General features: G+C 30.5%; 3 protein-coding genes across 6 annotated transcripts in view; 1 reads left to right on the top strand and 2 right to left on the bottom strand.

Moving 5' to 3' along the window:
• LOC100159667 (proton-coupled amino acid transporter 4-like) overlaps positions 1-20,247 on the bottom strand; it is a 98,382-nt gene extending 78,135 nt beyond the window's left edge. The window contains exons 1-2 of one of the 3 annotated variants that reach the window (XM_008184610.3): positions 19,627-20,247; positions 18,845-18,925 (exon numbers count right to left, since the gene is read on the bottom strand). In XM_008184610.3, the coding sequence (XP_008182832.1) occupies positions 18,845-18,925; positions 19,627-19,680 (135 nt within the window). In that variant the 5' untranslated portion in view covers positions 19,681-20,247. The remainder of the gene's footprint in view (positions 1-18,844; positions 18,926-19,626) is intronic. The other 2 variants (XM_008184611.3, NM_001246261.1) reach the window with 2 other exon arrangements.
• On the bottom strand, positions 32-8,698 carry LOC100167896 (myotubularin-related protein 4). Its single transcript, XM_029491371.1, has 13 exons — positions 8,081-8,698; positions 5,751-6,112; positions 4,563-4,752; positions 4,303-4,490; positions 4,096-4,231; positions 3,830-4,020; positions 3,218-3,755; positions 3,042-3,154; positions 2,654-2,862; positions 1,227-1,333; positions 1,025-1,162; positions 760-920; positions 32-667 (listed from the first exon to the last, which is right to left on the bottom strand). The coding sequence occupies exons 2-13, from the start codon at positions 6,110-6,112 to the stop codon at positions 457-459; spliced, it is 2,544 nt and encodes an 847-aa protein (XP_029347231.1). The 5' UTR covers positions 8,081-8,698; the 3' UTR covers positions 32-456.
• LOC107883676 (FK506-binding protein 59) lies at positions 8,934-12,883 on the top strand. Of its 2 annotated transcripts, none has more exons than XM_016804184.2 (5): positions 8,934-9,233; positions 9,298-10,018; positions 10,083-10,576; positions 12,315-12,468; positions 12,541-12,883. In XM_016804184.2, the coding sequence occupies exons 2-5, from the start codon at positions 9,841-9,843 to the stop codon at positions 12,738-12,740; spliced, it is 1,026 nt and encodes a 341-aa protein (XP_016659673.1). In that variant the 5' UTR covers positions 8,934-9,233; positions 9,298-9,840; the 3' UTR covers positions 12,741-12,883. The 2 variants fall into 2 exon arrangements, with proteins under 2 accessions (XP_016659673.1, XP_016659671.1); XM_016804182.2 differs by having other exon boundaries at positions 9,292-10,018.
• Positions 20,248-20,461: the final 214 nt, after the last annotated feature.

Here is a 20,461-nt window from a genome sequence, read left to right as displayed (position 1 = left end):
TACTATATAACAGTAAATAAACTTCCATAAATTGTTAAATTTTTATTTTTATTATAATATAATATAATATAATATATAAAATGATAAAACATAACAGATATAGTTAAAATATTACTTGTAAGTGCACAATAAATAGTCCAACTTGTGGGGTAACCATAATAAAAGTTAATAGCCACTAATAAAGAAGCCTACACCTTAAAATCTTTCTTATATATTATACATATAAAGATGTTCACTACTCATTTGGATAATTAATAGTCAGTGGACCAATAAGTTTTAGATAATAACAAAGAAAAGTAAACAAAAAATAATAATAATTTTATTGAACACGTCTCAACTCTGTATTGTAATAGAACAGAACACTTCTTACAAAAATGATTCTGTACAATTCATAAAGAGTACAATGTTACATGTTGTGTGTAAATTTATCAACTTTCACCTATAACTTATTTTAATTTAATTTGACGGTGCCGGTTGTAAAGTTATGTTAACATTTTTTTGATCATCTGCAACAGCTTGCTTACATGTAGTAGTCGAAGTGCTAGTGCTTCTTAAAGCTCCAATAGAAAAACATGGCTCGCACACTCTTACAGGTTCATAGAGTTGTTCAGCTGGCAGAGGAACCAGATTTCGTGAACAGTCTGCGCAGAATATTTTGCCGCAACTTCTAATAATAATAAATAAATAAAAATAATATAACATTGATGCAAACCAATAAAACTATTAAATATATTTTAAAAAAGAATATCTTATACTCGCCTACAGTGATGCTTCCGTCTTCCCAGCCAGAACTTGTTGTCGCACGACATACACTGGGTAACTGCGTGATCCGGTACCCACAGAGTTGGCTGAGCATCGAACGACTCCACAGGTTCCCACGACAATGTCGTCTCTCCTCCTGTGCTGCTACACACGGATACCTTCAAAAAATTACTCCACCCTCATTCTAATACATGACTAGATAAATGTATCAGTGTACCAAATAAGGCTGCTGATACTTTTAAATTTTAAATGAACTACGCACATCATCGTCAATTTTCTCTGCTAGTGATAGACCATTCACATCAGGCGTAGTTGTTGCTTCAATACAACGATGGCTTGCTTGCCGCAACAGTACTAGCCGAGTGACATGTAATTCATTTTGAAGTGCTGCTTCTCTCGTCTTAAACCAAACATTTAAATGATAACTAATACAAATGGTTTTACAATTTTTTTAATATGTTTACCTTATGTTCTAAATTCAACTGTCGAAGTCTATTTTGTACGTCATCTACAAGTGGTAACAGTCCATCAACAGTGTTTAGGATACAATTAGTTGAACTTGAATTTCGTTCTACATCATAAAACACAATTACATGAATACTAAATAGCAAATAGTATTATTTTAGTAAAATACATTTAATAAAATATAATACATTACTATTGTGGGCAAGGAAAAAAATATTACCTAACTCCGTTTAAAAAAAGTTAATCTACTTTTTTAATTTGTAATGTGTATCAAATAAAGAGTGACTTTTTTCTAATTTCCTATAATGTACAGAACATACACCTATTTTACTATACATTATTATTAAGAAGACGCTACCCATGCGTTCGTTGTCTCCATCTTACTGAATTATGACATAGCAAATGTTCGTTCACTAGTTTCAATAATGTGCTGTTAGGTTTGATATTAAAAGTGAATTAACCTAAGTGCAAACTTTAAGGTAAAAACATGACCTGAGTTTAAGCATTGGCTATTTTTCAATATTATAATTTCCAAGAAATGGGATGTGAAATATAATAAATTAAAAATGATCATAATATCTATCTTGAAAATTAAAATATTGAATAAAAGCAGACACTTAAGCACATATAGATAATGCTTCTAAAAGTCTGATAATAGGTCAATTCATTCTAACATAAAAATTAAAAGCACACTATTGAAAGTAGTAAATGAAAATTTGCTATGCCGTACACTTGTACGTGTGTAGGATGGAGACAACAAATATTAATTAATTTATATCAAATTGCAATTTCAAATTGCAATTGCAAAGATCATATAATATTATGTCTCTTTTTTACTAAAATTTATCTATAATATACAAAAAAACCAGAAAAATACCATAATGGGGTAACTTTGATACCTATATAATTTTATTCACCAGAGTACTATGATGATTAAATTTTTTTTTCGTAAAATGGGGTTACTTTGATATCACATTAAGAAATATAGCTATCAAAGCTGCTCACTATGTTGTGTAACTTTGATAGCATATTAAAAAGATAACATCAGAAATTTAAAAATTAAAACATTAAAATATTGATCATAATTAGCTGTAACTAATATTTAAGTTATCCATAAAATAAAAAGTTAAATTGTCATAAAACAGTAAAAAATGTTTGTAGTATTGGAGTATTTTTATTTAATATTAATATTTACATATAGCTCCATACAAACGAACAATTTCAAAACTTTAATGATGGATTATTTTTAAATCAAATGAGGAAAGCCAAGTTATTTAAACTTTTAATTTAACTATTTTAACTAGTGAAGTTTATAAGTTGATTGGAAAAACTAACTAACTACTTAGTTAAAAAATAATAAAAAAAATAACTTTTTAACTAATTAATGAACCCCACCTTTGTTATTTATTATTAAATGTTAAGGAACCTTTTAATTGTTTACCTATACCATTTTCCTCAGTAATAATACTTGACAATGAACTAGAATTTGTGTCTGAAGATTTATCATCTCTTTCATCTAAAGATATAGCATCTTCATGTTTTGAAAACTCTATGCATGGACCTTCACTATTTATCACAATAGGCTGATCAATTCTTATTAATGGATCAATCATGCCTTCGCCTTCTATTCCCAATCTAAAATGAATAAATATCAATATAGTACAATACAAAGCTAATAATAACTAAGATTTAAATTAAACTAGTTCTTAAGAGAACACACACCAATATTATTCAATGTAAACATATTTATCAACTGTTTAATAACAAATATTTATTCAAATATTATGTAGGAATTATACTAACAAATTACTTACAGAGAATTACATATTTCTGTAGTTTTGGTTAATTGAGGTCCATCAGTAAATGGTCCAACATATAAATCCCTCCAAAGATTCATATCTCTTACATTACAACTAATCCATAAAACCTAAAATTGAATATAATTATATTATTTTAAAAGAAAATGTTATAAATATACCAATAATATTACATTGTCTTGTTGAGATGAATATAAATGATTTTTACACTCAGCAGATGCAGCCAAATATTTCCAAACAGAAAATGTAGCAGTACCTATCCCTGTGCGTTTTCTTTCAGCACCACTATTGCACAAAAATGTACCGAAAAGATTTGAGTATGTGTGTTGTGCTAATTTGACTAAGTACGTTTTGGAAAATTCAAAAGCACAAGGATACTGTGACATCACATTATGCACACAGTCCAACCATTGAATAAATACTGGACATCGTTCATTCGGATCTTCACCTTGACCACGATCAGCGAATTTATGTCCAAAATCTAACCATTCTCTTTGGCATAAAACTCGAAAACCATCAATTGTTCGATAATATGAATCCAACATTAGTTCAGCCAAAGAAACAATTTGAGGAGTACGATCCCATCCATCTGAACAGTGCACAAGGACTGGTTGCATTTCAAATTCAATAGTTGCTGCAACTGTGTTCGCAGCATGAAGAAGTCCACTTATATTATGTAACCATCGTGTGTTTTCCAGTAAACTGTACCAGCTAAATTAAATATTTAATAAATGATTAGAAATAAGAAAAATAGATTTATATTAAATTATCTGGAGAGAACATACTTTGGAAGATCAGGAGGCGAAGCACACAGTTGACGAAGTAAGTGATAACTTTTTCTGACCGCATGAATATTTGCCAAATTCATGAACCGAATTTCACATCCAGGATAATATTCAGGACATTCACATCCTCCACCTCGAGCTCGATTAGCAACAGCTGATGGATATGATCGTGCATCAATTACAACTAATTTCTAATAAAATTATAAAGAAGGATTATTAATCACATATAAATACATTTATTTTATGAAGATTATCTTTGTATTTACTTTAGATTTTTTAGATTTATTTTGGCAAGATTCAGCAATTGCTTTCAGTAAGTCTTCATCCTCTGACGATCTCCATCCCAACCAACCCACTTCAGGTTGTGAACATCTTGCTAAAATAGCTCCATTACCCTTATGTCTTATTTTATTTTAAGTCACAAAAATGTAATTAGAATTTATATATAAATATTATTTTAATTTATAATTTACCTCCATACAATTACTGGAACTCGTTTGGAACTACGAAATTTGGCTGCAACTTCCAAAGTTTGATCAGTAATACAAGAAGGAACCAATAATCGATTTGGATAAGAGGCACATAATTTATAGTCCCAATTTACTTTTGAAATACGCCATTTAGAGTTATCACTTAGAACACTTATATTTAGTCTTTCAATCTGTATAGTGATATTAAAAATGTAAAGTTAAAAGCATTTAGTTAAATACTAATTATTGTTAAATTAATATACCTCTTTCATAAAATAATCATCATCACCATCATGCCCTAAGTTTGAAGAAATGTCTTCATTGCATTGATCCTCAATGGCCCAAGCATGAAATGCAAACGCAAAAACATCTTGAACGTTTTTTGGTGATACTATTACTCTGGTTAATCGCTTATACCATTCCAAACATAAATCATTTGTAGTAAAAGTACACCTGTAATAACAAAATATACTATCTTATATTAGTTTGATAAAAATATACTTAAATATTTTTATTAGGTACAATTACCGGAGTTGTATAGTAATATAAGGAATTATAAATAGGTTACAAAGTGAAATAATGAAGGGTACATTATTTTTAAATTTTTATAAAATTATCTAACAGCAGCTGTTTCTTTTAAACCTAACAAAAAATGTTTTAACCATAATATTATTCTAAGAATACTGACAATTTTGGTTGAGGGATGTTTAATTAATGCACATTTTAAATAAATTGTGTCAAACTTGTAATATTAATATAATATGTATCCTATAGACATATATTTAAATTAGATAAATTAAGCTCCTACCTGAATAAGAAACCCTTAGAAGTGTAAATATAAATTTAATGAAATAGAAATATAAACCAAGGTTAATGTATATTAAAATGAATGCTTTAACACTATAACGGTCATACAAATATAAGATAGAGATTTCGTTTTAATTTCATTTCTTTTCTGTTTATTATATTATTATGTTACTATATACTTTTATTTTTATTTGTTCAAAATATTTCATTCAATACTTTATAGAATTTATTATAAAAGAAAACAATATTTTTGGGATGGAGGAGGATATAATAATATTTAATCTTTATTACAATATAGTTGTTTTTAAGAATTAATAGTTATATAATATTATGCATTTTATTTAGTAATAATAATAAAAAGTAATACAAGGAATGCCTAAGCTACAGAAATAATTAAAAATATACAAAAATGTTAGAATTGCAGATAAATTAAAAGTTATGACTACTAGCAAGATGTTTAAAACATTAAATTAATTAGGCACAGATATGTATATATTTTAGGTACAAAAATAACAAACCTAATTCATTAAAAATGTATTCTTTTGTTTTATAATAATTCCTAAGATTAAATTGTTTCATTGTAGATTTGACTGATTTATTTTTGTATTTGCTTGGAAAATAATTTAAGCATAGTGAATGCTTACCTGCACGTCCGAGAATCTTTGCAACTAATTATCATGTAAAATAGATCTTTTATTTCAATCATTTCAATTAGGCCCAATGGTATGTTGCTGTCTTGAAAGCCTTTTCTTCGTTTTGACCCTTCATCAGATACTTTTAGATAAAAACGATAATTGGATAGGGCTAACACGGTATTATTGGCACCGCGACCTAAGTATTCAACAAATTCACCAGCTAAAGGAACAAAAGGCACCAATGGTGGTTCTAAAGTTGGAGGACTCTCATCGGTCTCCAAATCTCTTTTTGGATACAACTCAGAGGCTCGTACATGACACATAGACTGAGTCACAGTTGATGAACTACCGGATGAATCAGATAACTCCATCTAGAATAATATAAATTGTGTTATTAATTATTATACCTTCGACTAAAATGTAAAATCTGTTTACTTAAATTTAAATAATGGCATTTAAAGAGAAAGCAAGATTAAATAAATAAATTTGATGTCTAGCGTTTATTTATCATTCAGCTCGTCATTCAGTTTGTATCATTTTTAATTTTATAATAAGGATAAATCATTGTAGATACCTAGATGAATCCTGAGATCAGTTTGGTTGACAATTGGATTTAAAGTGTACCTAATATATACAATAAACCAGTGACGTATTTGCGAGGTAGGGGTCAATTCCCCTCCACAATAGGCTGTATATAATATGCAAAAGTTTCAGAGTCCTAACTTAAGGCCTCTTACTTTAAAGGCAGGGGTTACTGGATAAAATCATATCTCCTCCCACCCAGGACAAAAACCTAAATACACCACTAAAATATACATTATACATATTTTATGAACAGAACTACAGAATATAATAATGGTATAATGTGAGCAGCCTTACATTTAATCTAGTCTTGATAGATCTAAAAATACAAAATAGTTAAACATCTATAATAAAACTAAGTGTTAAATATTTTCATACTGATAATAATAATAATATTTATAAAACTATTCACAATGAACAAAATACAGTAGATACAGTTTACTTTAAAACATTTGAGTATAGTTCACATCAAATTAGAATGTTATGTAAAATTAAATTTGGAATTGCTATTAAAAAAAAAAAATTTTATTTAAAACTTATACGTAGTATTAATATATTTTGTACCTATTAAATTGACATTTTATCAATGGACTTTTGATAACACTGGAAGTTTAGAACTATTTAATGTTTAAATTTATTCAAATTGAATACCATAGGAAGTAGGAACCTACTAATTGTTAATCTATTATTCATAAGCCATAACACACTATCGAATAATATGAAATGAAATTCAATATTTGTCCATAGTTTATACCGCTTAACCGCACTATAAACGTTTAAATAACACTGGACGGTCAAAGGTCAAAGCAAAATGTTCCGTTTATATTTACGTTATAAAGTTACGTATAACCATCGTCGGAAATAGGAAGGCACCAAGTATAGATAAAGACATTACGATTCGCGGGAACCTCAATACCTCATAGTTAATAGTTATTTTTAACATAATTTGAGGCTATGATGTTCTAACTTCCTTCCAAGTATAAAGTAATAGTATATAATAATATTGATTATCTACGCTGCTATCCATATCGAAATTTAGTTTGACATTGGTGCACATACAATTAATTGATTGGATATTAATGATATAGTAGCAATAGGGCAGGTATGCTAAATATTATTATTATTTATTTATTTTTATCACATCAACCAACTGATAGTAAAATCACAGTATAAATTAATCTATCTATTGTAAAAAGATAGACATTCTAAACATTTATTATAATAATGTGTAACAAAACAATAATAATGCTCTATATATACGATGATGCATGATGTTTTTGGACCAACAAATACCATTATACCACGACTGGAAAGGAGAGAATAAAATTGTGCAGTCATTGAATCTAATGGCTGCAGGCACACACTATCACGTTGCACTAGACAACCTTGTCGACAACTACAGAGTACCTATAATATAATATTATTAAACATCTGGTACGGAATGCGACATAAGAATAATGTCACACAATCGCACGGAAAAATCATTCTACTCGTTCTTCGTTTGAACACGATCAGCGGGAAGTTATCCCCTCATCACTGCGTTCAGTATAATTGCATATTTAGAAAATGGCAAACGTCGCGTTCTAGTTTCGCGAAGGACGTCTGCCTTTGATGGTCATCATTATAATTTATAATATTACTATTAATGATTAGTCATTATCGTTTTACGGCCGTTCACGCCATGAGGGGAGGTTAATCATCCAAAGTCGTGGCCGTGCCCTTATCATCCCCAATGATACGAGGTCCGGAAAACTCACTTTTATCCAAAATACGATTAGCGTTCACGCATTTCCGTCGGACCAGGAAGACGATTTTTCCTCGGTGTGATGTCGGTCCGTCGGGTAGAGCGTTGTTGTGGTCTACGACTGCAGTGACGATTATTTCCTATTAAGCTATACGGTTTTAAGCGTAACATTCCGTGGAAAAACGACCGAACGGCGTACCGACAGGCACGTCATACGGGTGCTTTCCGCGGACGTGCATCACGTCCCTCGACGGTGATATAATAACAACAATAATATTAATGTTATTATTTATATTTGTTGTTGTTGTTGTAGTCGTCGCTGATGCGTCAAAGACGGGTTCTCGCGAGTAACAATGACGATAATAATATTGTAACGATGTGAAGTATGTCCACGAAACCGACGTGCGCAACGCACATCAACGAAAATACTGATCCGACCGATCGGAGAATGAGAAAAATATTAAAAAGATTCGATTAACAGTAATATAAATAATTATTGAACGTAAACACGAAAAAAACACAATACAAAAACATTTAGTATAGAACAATACAATAAACAAATATTACATGCAATATGGGTACCAGGGTACCTATGTGGCTACTGGCTATGTGCAATAAAATATTTAATATTATGTTAGAACTTAGGTGTGTATTTATATATATATTTAGCAACAATCGTGCTCAAAGGATGAAATTCGATTAAAAAAAAAATCCCATATGACAATTACAGTGAGCGCCAGTCAGTTGCAGATGGTCAGACGAAGCTTAGGTTGGCCACACCGTCGATGCATTCAACCATAACTCGTTATAATATTATGTTTGATAATAAGTGATAATAAAAAAAACATAATATTATAATTATAGCTGGTATATTATTTCAATTATATTTGATCTGTTGATCATAATATTACTGAATACCGGATAATATTACAAATTAGAATAGATAGTTTGATAGTGTACGGTTCTGTCAAACACGAATTTATCTAATTTAAGTTCAATTTTTTCGTTGCTTTTAAATATTCAATCTTATTTTTTGATATTCTTAACATTGTTATGCTCTAAATCAACCCTTTGGATCATAATCTTACAACTGATCTTTGATTTTACTACGTGTTTATAGTATGATTATTATTTGTTACACCTTCACCGTGTACATTATTTAATAGGTATATTTTATTCTTATTTATATTATATATGCCTTAAACTCTATAGTCTTGTGTAAAGTTTCAGATCAGGTGAAGTGAACATTTTTCTCAACCTCTTGGAAGAACTGTGAATTATTTGTCAGGGACAAACAGCCTACAGATTTAATATTTTTAAAATTAATTTATTGAATAATTTATATTTTACTCAAATCTACAATAAGCTGTAACTTAAAATATAAGTTAGAAAACTATAGAAACTATGGAACTCTATATGAAAACTATAGAAAACTGATGTAAAAAAATTATAATTAAAAATTAATTTTCTCCATGTAACAATATAATTTTAGTTACATTATAATGTATAAGAATCGGCCATAGTCTTAAAACATATTACTAATTACTTATTACTGGATTTGATACAGTTAGTTTAAAAATTAAATCTTATCATCTCCTTTACTTATCCCAATACTTAAAATACTACCAATTTAAATTTCCGAAGCTCATTAATTTACTAAATGAAAGCACACTCTGCTACACCCTTACGCATGCAATTGTTACATGCTTAGTGCATACAATAATTGTTTAACATCTTTATTAAAATTATATCGGTAAATAAGTGTTGCTCAAAATGGACATCACGCATAATTTAGACGGTGGAGTTTTGAAAGAGATACTAATACATGGCAATGGAACGGATAAGCCACATAAAGGGTGTAAGGCTTATGTTCATTACACTGGTTCACTTTCTGATGGCACAGTTTTCGACAAAACTAATGATGAACCATTTCAGTTCACAATAGGAAAAGGTAGGAATAATTTTGTTAAAGGTTTCTGCATTTATAAAAATTGTTCTTTTTATTCTCATTTAAGATATGACTATAAAAGGTTTTGACTTGGCTGTGTCTTCAATGACTTGTGATGAAAGATCAAAATTTCATTGCCATCCAGATTATGGTTATGGGATAGATGGTTTTGAACAAATCATCCCCCCTAACACGTGGCTTACGTTTGAAATACACTTACTCAAATGGACATGGGAAGATATCAGTCGCCGGAAAGATAAAAGTATTACAAGACAAATATTAGAATATGGAGTGGACCATGCTACACCTAGTAGTGTTTCGTTAGTTAATATCCATTTAGAAAAAGAAAAAGATGGTAGTGTTATTGAAGAAAGAGATATAGAGTTTAGATTAGGAGAAGGCAAAGACTTTGATGTTTGCCCTGGTATAGAGATAGCATTAACTAAATTTAAGACAAAAGAGAAATCAAGATTGTTTATTCATGGAAAACATACATTTTTGGAGTATGGAGAAGATGATTTCAATGAAGTGTATGTCATCAAACTTAACTTTTTTGAAAAGGTTAGAAATTATTAAATAATTCTATTGATTTTTAGTTTTTATCCATGAGATTTTAATTTGAATACAAATATTGTTATATAGGTACAGTGGCGTAATTATGGCGGGGGTATTTGGGTGTCTTATCCCCCAGCAACCATTTTTTTTTAAACTGGCTTCCATATTTAAGTACTTATTAACTATAAATATTATTATGCATAGGTACTAATATAGTATATTTTATAGAAACCACACATAAACCCAAATCCCCTATGGTAGCTGTACATAAGTACATAACTAAGATATAATATTCATTTATAATAACTAATAAATATTAATCAGTAATCACTATTGCAATATTGCTCTAATATAATATTATTGAAATAGATACGGCATAACAAAGCAATTAAACTCGCAGGCGATTTTTGCAAATTTTTTTTGGAAAACCTATATATTTCAACGAGTTTAGTACAATGATGCAATCAGAATATGTCAGTGAGACTTAGTTTCAACATTATAACCTTTTAAAATGTTTGCAATTTTGAATATTTTATGTCTATGTAGATTATTCCACGAATTTACTCAAAGAAAAGTAAATGTTAAAACTTAATTACATAGTATGTAATTTTTAATTTTAATATGTACATACATTTATACATGTACTTCTTACATTTTACAGATCACAATGGTTGGACTGAGATATTTTTAAAATATAAACCAACATTTTTTTATTTTTTTTGTAGGGTGAGATGAGGTAAATGTTTCATTTTCCACCTCCACAAGCATGAACAAATTACGCCGCTGTTTATGTAAATTTTCCTCAGATTTTTTTTTTCTATTTATAGGGAGCAACATTTTTCAGGTCGGATCCAAAGACCAATTTTCAAAATTATAATTATAGAAGTTAAAATATACATTTGAATAATACACAATATTTGTTATTTTCAAACGTAGTTTCTAGCAGTATTTAAAGTAATATAAAAATTTGGCTTTAATCCAACCTATAACAAGTTCTAATCTTTCAGATAAAAAAAAATATCAAAATCAGACATATTAACGAGGCTTGAAAGTTTTTCCTGCTATGTCATTTTTGATGATATAATACACCATATTAACCCCCCACCACCCCTTCCAAAAAAAAAATAAAAAAAAAATTTTAAAAATAAAAATAGTAAGTATTAGACAGTAGATAAGTGGAAAATAATTATAATTAAGGTAGCAACTAAAGCAGCGGTTCCCAAACTTTTTCAACCACAGCACCCTTAAAAAAGAATGTGTGTTTTGTACTTTCGTGGGACTCCAATGTCTGTTAAACAAATATTTTATAGCAATATTATACTATATTATAGCAATATTATACTTATAGTAACTATTGTTTAGTTGAACTTTTTTTTGCAATTAGGTACCTACAACTATAACATATTTTTCTCAATATTTACATACATCTGGTGGAACCCTTGGGTTGTCTTATTGAACCTTTGGTTCCGCAGAACACACTTTGGGAATCGCTGAACTTGAAGTTTAAAATATAATTTTCAAATTTTTTAGAATTGTGGAGAATAGTAAAAACCGGCACAGACGTTCTTAATTATTATCACATAAAAAACAACTAAAACAAAAAAAAAAAAAATGGGTGGATACAACACCCAAACCCTTTTTTAATGTACCACTGTATTATTTCTTTTTTAATTTAATTTAATGTTTATAATTCCTATTATAAATTATTAATAATGAAATATCAAATAATATATGTGTGTTGTAGTTTGAAGAAAGTTGGTCATTGACAACAGAAGATCGTATAAAACAAGCAATATTTTTCAAACAAAAAGGAACAGATTACTTTAAAATGAATAATTATAAACTAGCACTTAAATTCTATAAGAAAGTGGTGGACTATTTGAAAGTGGATGTCTCAAGTAAATATTTATTTTATATTTAATTTTTTATTTTATAGAACAAATTATAATTACCTATATTTATTTAATTAGGCAATGAAAGTCAAATGAAAGAAATCAAATTTCTTTCAGTTACATCTTATTTGAATTCTGCTTTATGTAATTTAAAATCACATAGACATACTCAAGCAAAAAATGATTGTGAAAATGCATTAAACCTTGAACCAACAAATGTCAAAGCAATGTTTAGAAAAGGAGAGGTATGTGTTAATTTTTTAGACGTTTTTATTTAAATATATTTTACATTGTTTGCAATTGTTTATTTAAAAAAGCCAAACAGAGTACAAAATCTAAGTACATATGAAAGCAATGATATATCATTATAACCAAATAAGAATTCTGAACTGAATTAAATTTAAAAAACGTGGACTGGCAAACTATTACTAAGTACTAAGTACCTAAGTACCTACGAATAATATTATACAATTACAACAAAACCACTAAAATAGTTATTCCAGGTTTTTTAATATGGAATGTCGTCTAACTTTGAGCTTAAAATGACTATAAAAATAAACTGTGCTTATGTAATTTTTATATTTTTTGGTAACAGAATTAACTACTTACATGGAATCTTGTTTAAAATTTTCAATCCTTAGATATAAAAGTTGAACATAGATTTATAGATTTTTAACTACGAAAAAATTATTCAATTTTAAATTTGATAAATGTTGTCAAAATTTGATTTTTAAATGCTTATAAAAAAAAATTGTGCATATGTATTTTTAATATTTTTCAACTACTATTGTAACAATATATCAGGAGAATCGCATTAAATTTTTACACTTTTTGGCCAAACAGATAAAACTTTATTGATATTTATAGAAAAAAAAACTAAATAAATTGAAAACTGACAATGTCCGTAAATAGCTCAAAAAGAGTCAAATTATTTTCAAAATTTTATCGTATATAGAAAATGCTAATATGAACATTCAGTAAAATTTTCAAGTATCTATTGTCGTTAGTTTTTTAATTACAACAAAATAAGGAAATCGTTACATGAGAAATCGGGTGAATGTTGTAAAAATATGAATTTCAAACGCTCATAAAAATTTAATTTGACAATCTTGTAGACATTTTTTTTTTGATAAAGATAGATAAACTTATGAAGAATTTTGTATTACATTTTAAAATCTTAGATTTAAAAAAAAATTTTACCATTTCTTAACTCAAAATAATTTGCTAATTTTTATGATTTTTACACATTTTGTCAATTTTTGAACTTTAAATGCTAATGAAAAAAAAAAAAAAAAAACTATTGAAACAATATAATAGGAACCTTCTATTAAATTTTCAAGCTTTTTTAACCAACAAATAAAATTTTATTGATATTTATAGAAAAAAAAACTAAAAAAAATGGAAAATGACAATGTCCGTAAAGAGCTCAAAATAAGTCAAAATATTTGGAAAATGTTATGGTGTACAGAAAATGCTCATATAAACATTTAGTCAAAATTTCATGTACCTACGGTCATTTGTTTAAGAGTTGCACCAAAAACCAAAATCAATTTTCTCGAAAACAGATTTTGCTTTAAAATTCCCGTTTTTCCTTAATTTGTCTTTTGTTTTTAACGGCGCTTTTAAAAACTAATGAGAAATTTTTATTTTTGACCCCCCAAAGTACCAACTAGATTCACTTTTCTATCAGAAAAGATACTGTTGAAGAAAATCCAAGCACTTTTACTGTCCTAAAAGGTGATGACAGACACAAAAAAATAAAATAAATAAAAAAAAAAAAAAACACACACATCATTGTAAAATCAATACATTCATCGTTCCACTCAGAATCTAAAATTAAGCTGCATATTTTAGTGCATTTTGGGTAATATTATTGCGTATTGATATTCGCTTACATATTTCTGTTGTTTTTAGTGCAAACCCTAGTTTTTACAACACATTCAGTTTGAAAGGAAAACACACGATTAATTTCAAAATAATCTTTATGAAGTTAGTCAACATAATGTTAGTGTCACAATATTGAAATACACTTTTAATTTATATTACCTATATTTTTTTTTTTTTATAATAATAACACATTACGTTGTTTTTCTGACTCCCCACCCTTATGGTATACGCGTATTTGTGTTGCCACAGTGTACGAGATGCCAGATGCTAAATATACATTGGGTCTGTAGGTGTATGGTGGGAGGAAAAAAATACACCGTTTGACATTCAAGAATTACTTGGATGTTCTAATTTATTTTTAAGTTTGACATGACCTTACCGGGTTTAGAAAAAACTAAATCGTTGATGCCAGTAAAAAAATAATATCGATAGGAAAAATTGTTTAACCTTTTGCGCGATGCACAGCAAGAATAATTGTTTAAAAAGCTGTGTTAAACTTCTTACTCCGTACATTATTCTTCTGTCCGTTTTTTTCACGACCGTCAGATAAAACACTACACTAAGTATATTCAAAACAAGCATCGCTTGTACGTGACCAGACTGACTTAAACATTTTCGATTTACGTCCATCCCATCCCCGACAGGTCATTCAATGCTAAACAAACCTTGGCGTGCCTTAAACAGTTATACTAGATTAGATGTGACGGTAAAAAAAACCTTTAGGTTTAATAAAGAAATGCAAAACCATATCGAGCATACACACACACACACACACACACACACACACACACACACACACACACAATACGAATGGATTTTTAAAGTGATCAACTGCCGTTATATTTTTAGTGGTTTTTAATTTTGATCAAGACGAAAGAAACAGATACACATACGAAAACAAATAGCTGATAATACCTGTATAACTAGTTTTAATAAACAAAATATTTTTCAGTTAAAAAACAAATTTATCAAAATAATTAAATTTAAGTCCTAAGTAAATACAATTATATTTCCATATACCTTTTAAAGATAAACAGTAACTATGTAGCAGTCTTCATATTGTTTTACTAAAGATAATATTTACCAGTACGGGTCTTTTAAAAATTACACAAGTTCCTATTTCCTTCCTTTATAACAAGTAGGTATATTAATATTATTTTCTTAATGGTATTATCAATTTGTATAACGATAGAAAAAATAATATTTTTTTACATTTTCGGTTAAACGTTAAATATGACGTCTACAATATATTAGGTATACGTAATCACTAGGTAATCAATAAAGTAAGTTCACAATTTTGGTATGGAATTCATTTGCATGTCACCCGCTTACCCCGTCAGAAATCGATCACTTCTGTCCTATAAAACCCGTCTGTTGGTTAACTACAACGAAAATAGAACAAAATGTTTGTTCAACAAGGGGAGTGGCCATAATGTTTTAAAGTGCATATTAAAATATAAAACACACCACGACACTTTTGTGATCAACCGTAAGTTTTATTTATACAATATTAATTATACACGCGAATTGAAATACATTATTAATGTGGTAAAACGTATATAAAGTTATTTTTGACCATGTCACATGGGGGGTCGCCGTGTTTGCTATAATAAAAATAGACGACCGAAATTTCCCCATGAAAATAGAGTAATTCGAATATTATAAAAAATGGATGTACCACACAAGGAATATTATATTACAGAAATTAGAAAATATATAGATACAAGCTTTGTGACTTGGGTAGTTAAATGACATTGTGGTCCAATTTCATTCAATGAAATCACAATTAAATATGCTGTGTTGAAATAAATTGAATTGTTATTTGTTTTATCTTCGATAGCATCTATTATTCACGTTTGAGTGTGTACACTGTTGTGGTGACAGATACCATATAAATTGGAATTTATTTTCGTTCTTATTAAATTAATTTAAACGTCTTTACACCGATGTCGTGTTGATTGTTTACTAATTGATAATTATTTTTGAAGCCCGGAAGTATATTTAACAGGCTTTAAGAACATCGATTAAGTGTATTTGCATAGTTTATAATATGCGTCGTATATACCAGCTATATGGTCAAATGGAAATGAACAAACGCACATTCACCTATAAATATTTAAAGAATGCGTATAACGCAAGTATTGAATGCCAATACATAAAAAAACCTAAATTAACGATTAGTTTAATATATCGTTTATTCGTTTCTCCAACATGAACCATTAAAATATTATACATAAACGCAAGTTGCAAACGAACAATACGATGTAACAATAGAAAGACTACTCGAAAAAACATATTGTTCGGCGTAGGGCGCTTAAGAGTTAAGGGGTAAACTGGCAAACGAATAATCGATCAATCGACTCACAACTATGTAAAATTATATTAACATGTATATACCATACGATTAACATGCAAACGTTATGTGGGCGGTGGGCCACCAAGTTATTTCAGATATTTGACAAGTCTTGTTACATCAACGAATTTGTTGCGCACATGAAGAACACGTCTTGGAGTAATTTAGGTGTAGGGATGACGGGATGATGGGTACTGGGTAGGCAATGCTCATGTTTTGTTGTTGTTTAGTTATTTTTATGTAGGTAAATGGGATCCCAACAAGTATAATATTATTATTGTACGAAATCGGTAAAACCAGTTTACCCTCTCTGTGTGTGTACTGTTTAGGTATAAGAAAAAAATAACATGATATATTTTATTGAACACGTCATGTGCACAGTAGGATGTCTAGAAACAGAAAAAACCCATTTTCTATATAGTCGTGGTTGTGCCGCAAGCTGTATTATGAAAATAAACTGTGATAGTACCACGGACAATACTAACAATAGAATTTATTGTAATTATTAATTTGTAACACCGACTATAGTGCAGCTTCAGTACGATGATGTGTGCGAATAGGTATTCAAAAATGAATTATTTATTATTTTAGTGGTACAACTCAAACGTTTCGTTGCGACACGGTCACAATATAATAAAATGACATCGTAAGTTTAGTTTGAGTGTTGTGTAAATCGGGGGTAGACCTCGTTCGGGAGGTTACAATTGCAAGTGGTTATCACAGTCATATCACTCAAATATATTAAAGTTTAAACATTTAAACGTTATGTGTAATATAAAGGAGACCTTTATTGGCTATTAATCATAGTTTTAATACAAATAAAACTGATCCGAATGACTATTATGGCTACCAAGAACCAACTAAAACAAATTCGACATCGGCGATGACTCGACTGCGCATAATAATAATAAAATAAATAAAACGCGAAATGCGTTTGATGTCCCGTGTTCAATATTTACACGGGAATGATACGAACAGATTTTAGGACCGCGTAAAAAGCTGTGTAAATTGTTCGTCGGCGCGTGTGTTGTAATAATTCTCGTTACCATATAAAACGATACGTAGATGAAAAAAGTGAATTTTATTCGTCAGCGGTGTCTAGTATAATATACCTATTGCAATATTATAATATTACGGTGAAAAAATGTTAGTATACAGCGTAATGTCTGCTTATTCGTTGGCTGCAGTGAAAAGTTAGCAAGTATTAGATTTTAATTACAAGTTACAATAACAATAATAATAATATAAAAACAATAACACGGCAGCTCGAAAGCACTATACTAATAATAATATATCTATATATACATTATTATTTATTATGTATAAACGACCGTATCGTATTATTATTATTACTATTATTGTGGTAAATTACTATTACTGCATGTCTGCATGTGTTATACAAATTATAAATCGGACTAGGCACTAAAATGGTAACAATAAAAAAAATAATTAAAAAACCAACGGAATGCAATAAGATTGAATACTATTTCGCGTTGCCCTATTGGAACACGCAGAATGGATGAAAGCAGCTCTACACGACACACACACACACACGCGCGCGCGCGCGCGAGCGGCACGTTGCGCGTACTATATTATATAGTTATTAATAGTTATTAATATTATAATATATATATTATATTATTTCGTATTATAGAACTATAATAGGTATTATCTATAATATAAATCTATATATATATATATATATATAATATATATTTAAACATCATGTAATTTGTGTACAGGGTCATCAGAATTTTCCGTTACAAAACTGGCGGTGATTACATGTATAATTTTTGACAAAATCCCCGCCAGTTGAATCTAACAATTTCGTCGACCCTGTGTATAGGTATAATAAATATATTAATATTATGTGTAACAAAATTTAAATAATATTATATCGTTATAATATAAAATCGTGACATGCCAACAAACAAGCTCTCGCATGCATTTCGGTTGGAAGAACATTGTTGTTATAACAAAATAAAAAAAAGAGTATTATATAAAACATGACATAATTATTATTAGGTATATTATGATATAGAGATAATAATATCCAAGCGTGTTGAATTCGGGTGAGACAAACGTTATAGAAGTCGATTTTTAAAATACATTTTTTCTATTAGATTTCCAAAGCATACATACGCACACCTGCAGTTTTCTCTCATCATTGTCGAAAGTCTGTAGGATTATATCTTCGGCCGAGACAGGTATACCCACCCCGACCTGAAAACGGGCAAGCGTGTCAAGAAAAAAAAGCCGTACCACCAAATATAAATAACAGTATAATAATATTATGTAATATTATGATAATATTCAAGTAACTTAATAACCTATAGTAATGGTAAAAATCGAAGAAAACAATTTTAACGCGAATACATTTTTGTAATCTTATGTAGGGCACAAACCATATAATATTTTATATTGCGTAAAATAATATGTATCCACCACACATCAAAACAGTGGTATTTCTAAAAAAACACCATAGACTAATATTATATTATAATAATACGTACACAACATGAGGCACATAACATAGGAACCCTTATTGCGAACCAATGTGCCGTGCGTATATATAATATCGGACCTGGGCATCTGGCCAGCACGTGAGTAACGTCCGTGGCGGTGCGATAACACGCGCATCGACCCCCTCGTTGAGGCGGAAAAATGTATAAAATCGAGTAAGTAAAAAAAAATGGGGAGGGAAACACCCTGCGCTTTCGCCAAGTGCAGGTGGCAAAACGAAAAATAATATACGTTCGCCGAACGAGCGCAAAACCAGTGGCATAAACATTCTACTGGGTGGAGGTTAGTGGTGCAAGTGGTGACGGCAGTGTCCCGGGACGGTAATAATATAATAAATTAAAATAACGATATCGCAATAGGTATAATGTAGGGCAAGCGCGGTCGCTGTCGCAATTACTTACCGTCGATTTCAGGGGCACTCCGACGTCTCCGGCGCCGGCGAAATGATGCGACATAGCGGTGCGTCTGGTGCGGTCTGGTGCAGCCGTGCGGCTGTCCGTCGACGTTAAGGCGCGCTGCAGTGGTGCAGCAGTGGCGGCGGCTGAGGCCGGCGGTCGTGCGGTACGGTGGCGGTCGTTTGGGTGCCGTGGCTAATACTAAGACGGGTAGCTGTGGCGGTGCGAAATTGTTACCAGTTTGGCGGTGACACGGTCAAAGGAAAAATCGGACGTGGTGTGTGCGGGTTATAACGGATACTCGGGAGTTGGATGTCGTGTTGCGAAGGGTAAGTTAATTTAAACGAGAAAACTAAACTATGTCCCGGAGAGGAGATTTCTATTTTTTTTTTTTATCCGTACGCGGACGACACCGCGAGACGTCGGCTACTGCTGATGCTGCTGCTGCTACTTCTACTGCTCAGGTGGTAATAATAGTAGAGTAGTAGTAGTAGTAGTAGTAGTGGTGGTGGTGGTAGTGCCGATGATGAGTGCAACAATCGACGGCTGCAGCAGTGCGTCGTGAGGTACGGTCTGCTGAGAACTGCCGGTCGCCGGTGGTGTGTAGTGGCGGCGGCGGTCGTCGTCGTCGTCGAGTAGTGCTAGTGCAGCGCAGTGCACCGTCGCGGTCGTCGTAGCTGTCGGCTCTACCCGCCGCCCTCCACGGCTGCTACCACCACCGCCGCCGCATCCCGGCACGGTCCCAGCCACCGCACGGATCGTGCGCACGACTACCGCGTGAGCCACGCCTCCGTTTCTCCTCCGCGGCACAAAAACGAAAACCATTAATTTCCATTCCCTC

Source organism: Acyrthosiphon pisum, chromosome A3 (genome assembly GCF_005508785.2).
Source record: "Acyrthosiphon pisum isolate AL4f chromosome A3, pea_aphid_22Mar2018_4r6ur, whole genome shotgun sequence".
Taxonomy (NCBI): domain Eukaryota; kingdom Metazoa; phylum Arthropoda; class Insecta; order Hemiptera; family Aphididae; genus Acyrthosiphon; species Acyrthosiphon pisum.
This window is presented reverse-complemented; position numbering and strand designations above follow the sequence as displayed.

What these genes read in the sequence shown, in the direction of transcription:
- LOC100167896 (XM_029491371.1), bottom strand. Translation starts at nt 6,112, where the DNA reads ATGGAGTTATCTGATTCATCCGGTAGTTCATCAACTGTGACTCAGTCT. An exon ending in AAAGATTCTCGGACGTGCAG is followed by an intron (nt 4,753 to 5,750) that starts GTAAGCATTCAC and finishes TTGTTATTACAG; the next exon opens with GTGTACTTTTACTACAAATG. An exon ending in ATGATTATTTTATGAAAGAG is followed by an intron (nt 4,491 to 4,562) that starts GTATATTAATTT and finishes ATCACTATACAG; the next exon opens with ATTGAAAGACTAAATATAAG.
- LOC107883676 (XM_016804184.2), top strand. Translation starts at nt 9,841, where the DNA reads ATGGACATCACGCATAATTTAGACGGTGGAGTTTTGAAAGAGATACTA. An exon ending in TCAGTTCACAATAGGAAAAG is followed by an intron (nt 10,019 to 10,082) that starts GTAGGAATAATT and finishes TTCTCATTTAAG; the next exon opens with ATATGACTATAAAAGGTTTT. An exon ending in TTTGAAAGTGGATGTCTCAA is followed by an intron (nt 12,469 to 12,540) that starts GTAAATATTTAT and finishes TTATTTAATTAG; the next exon opens with GCAATGAAAGTCAAATGAAA.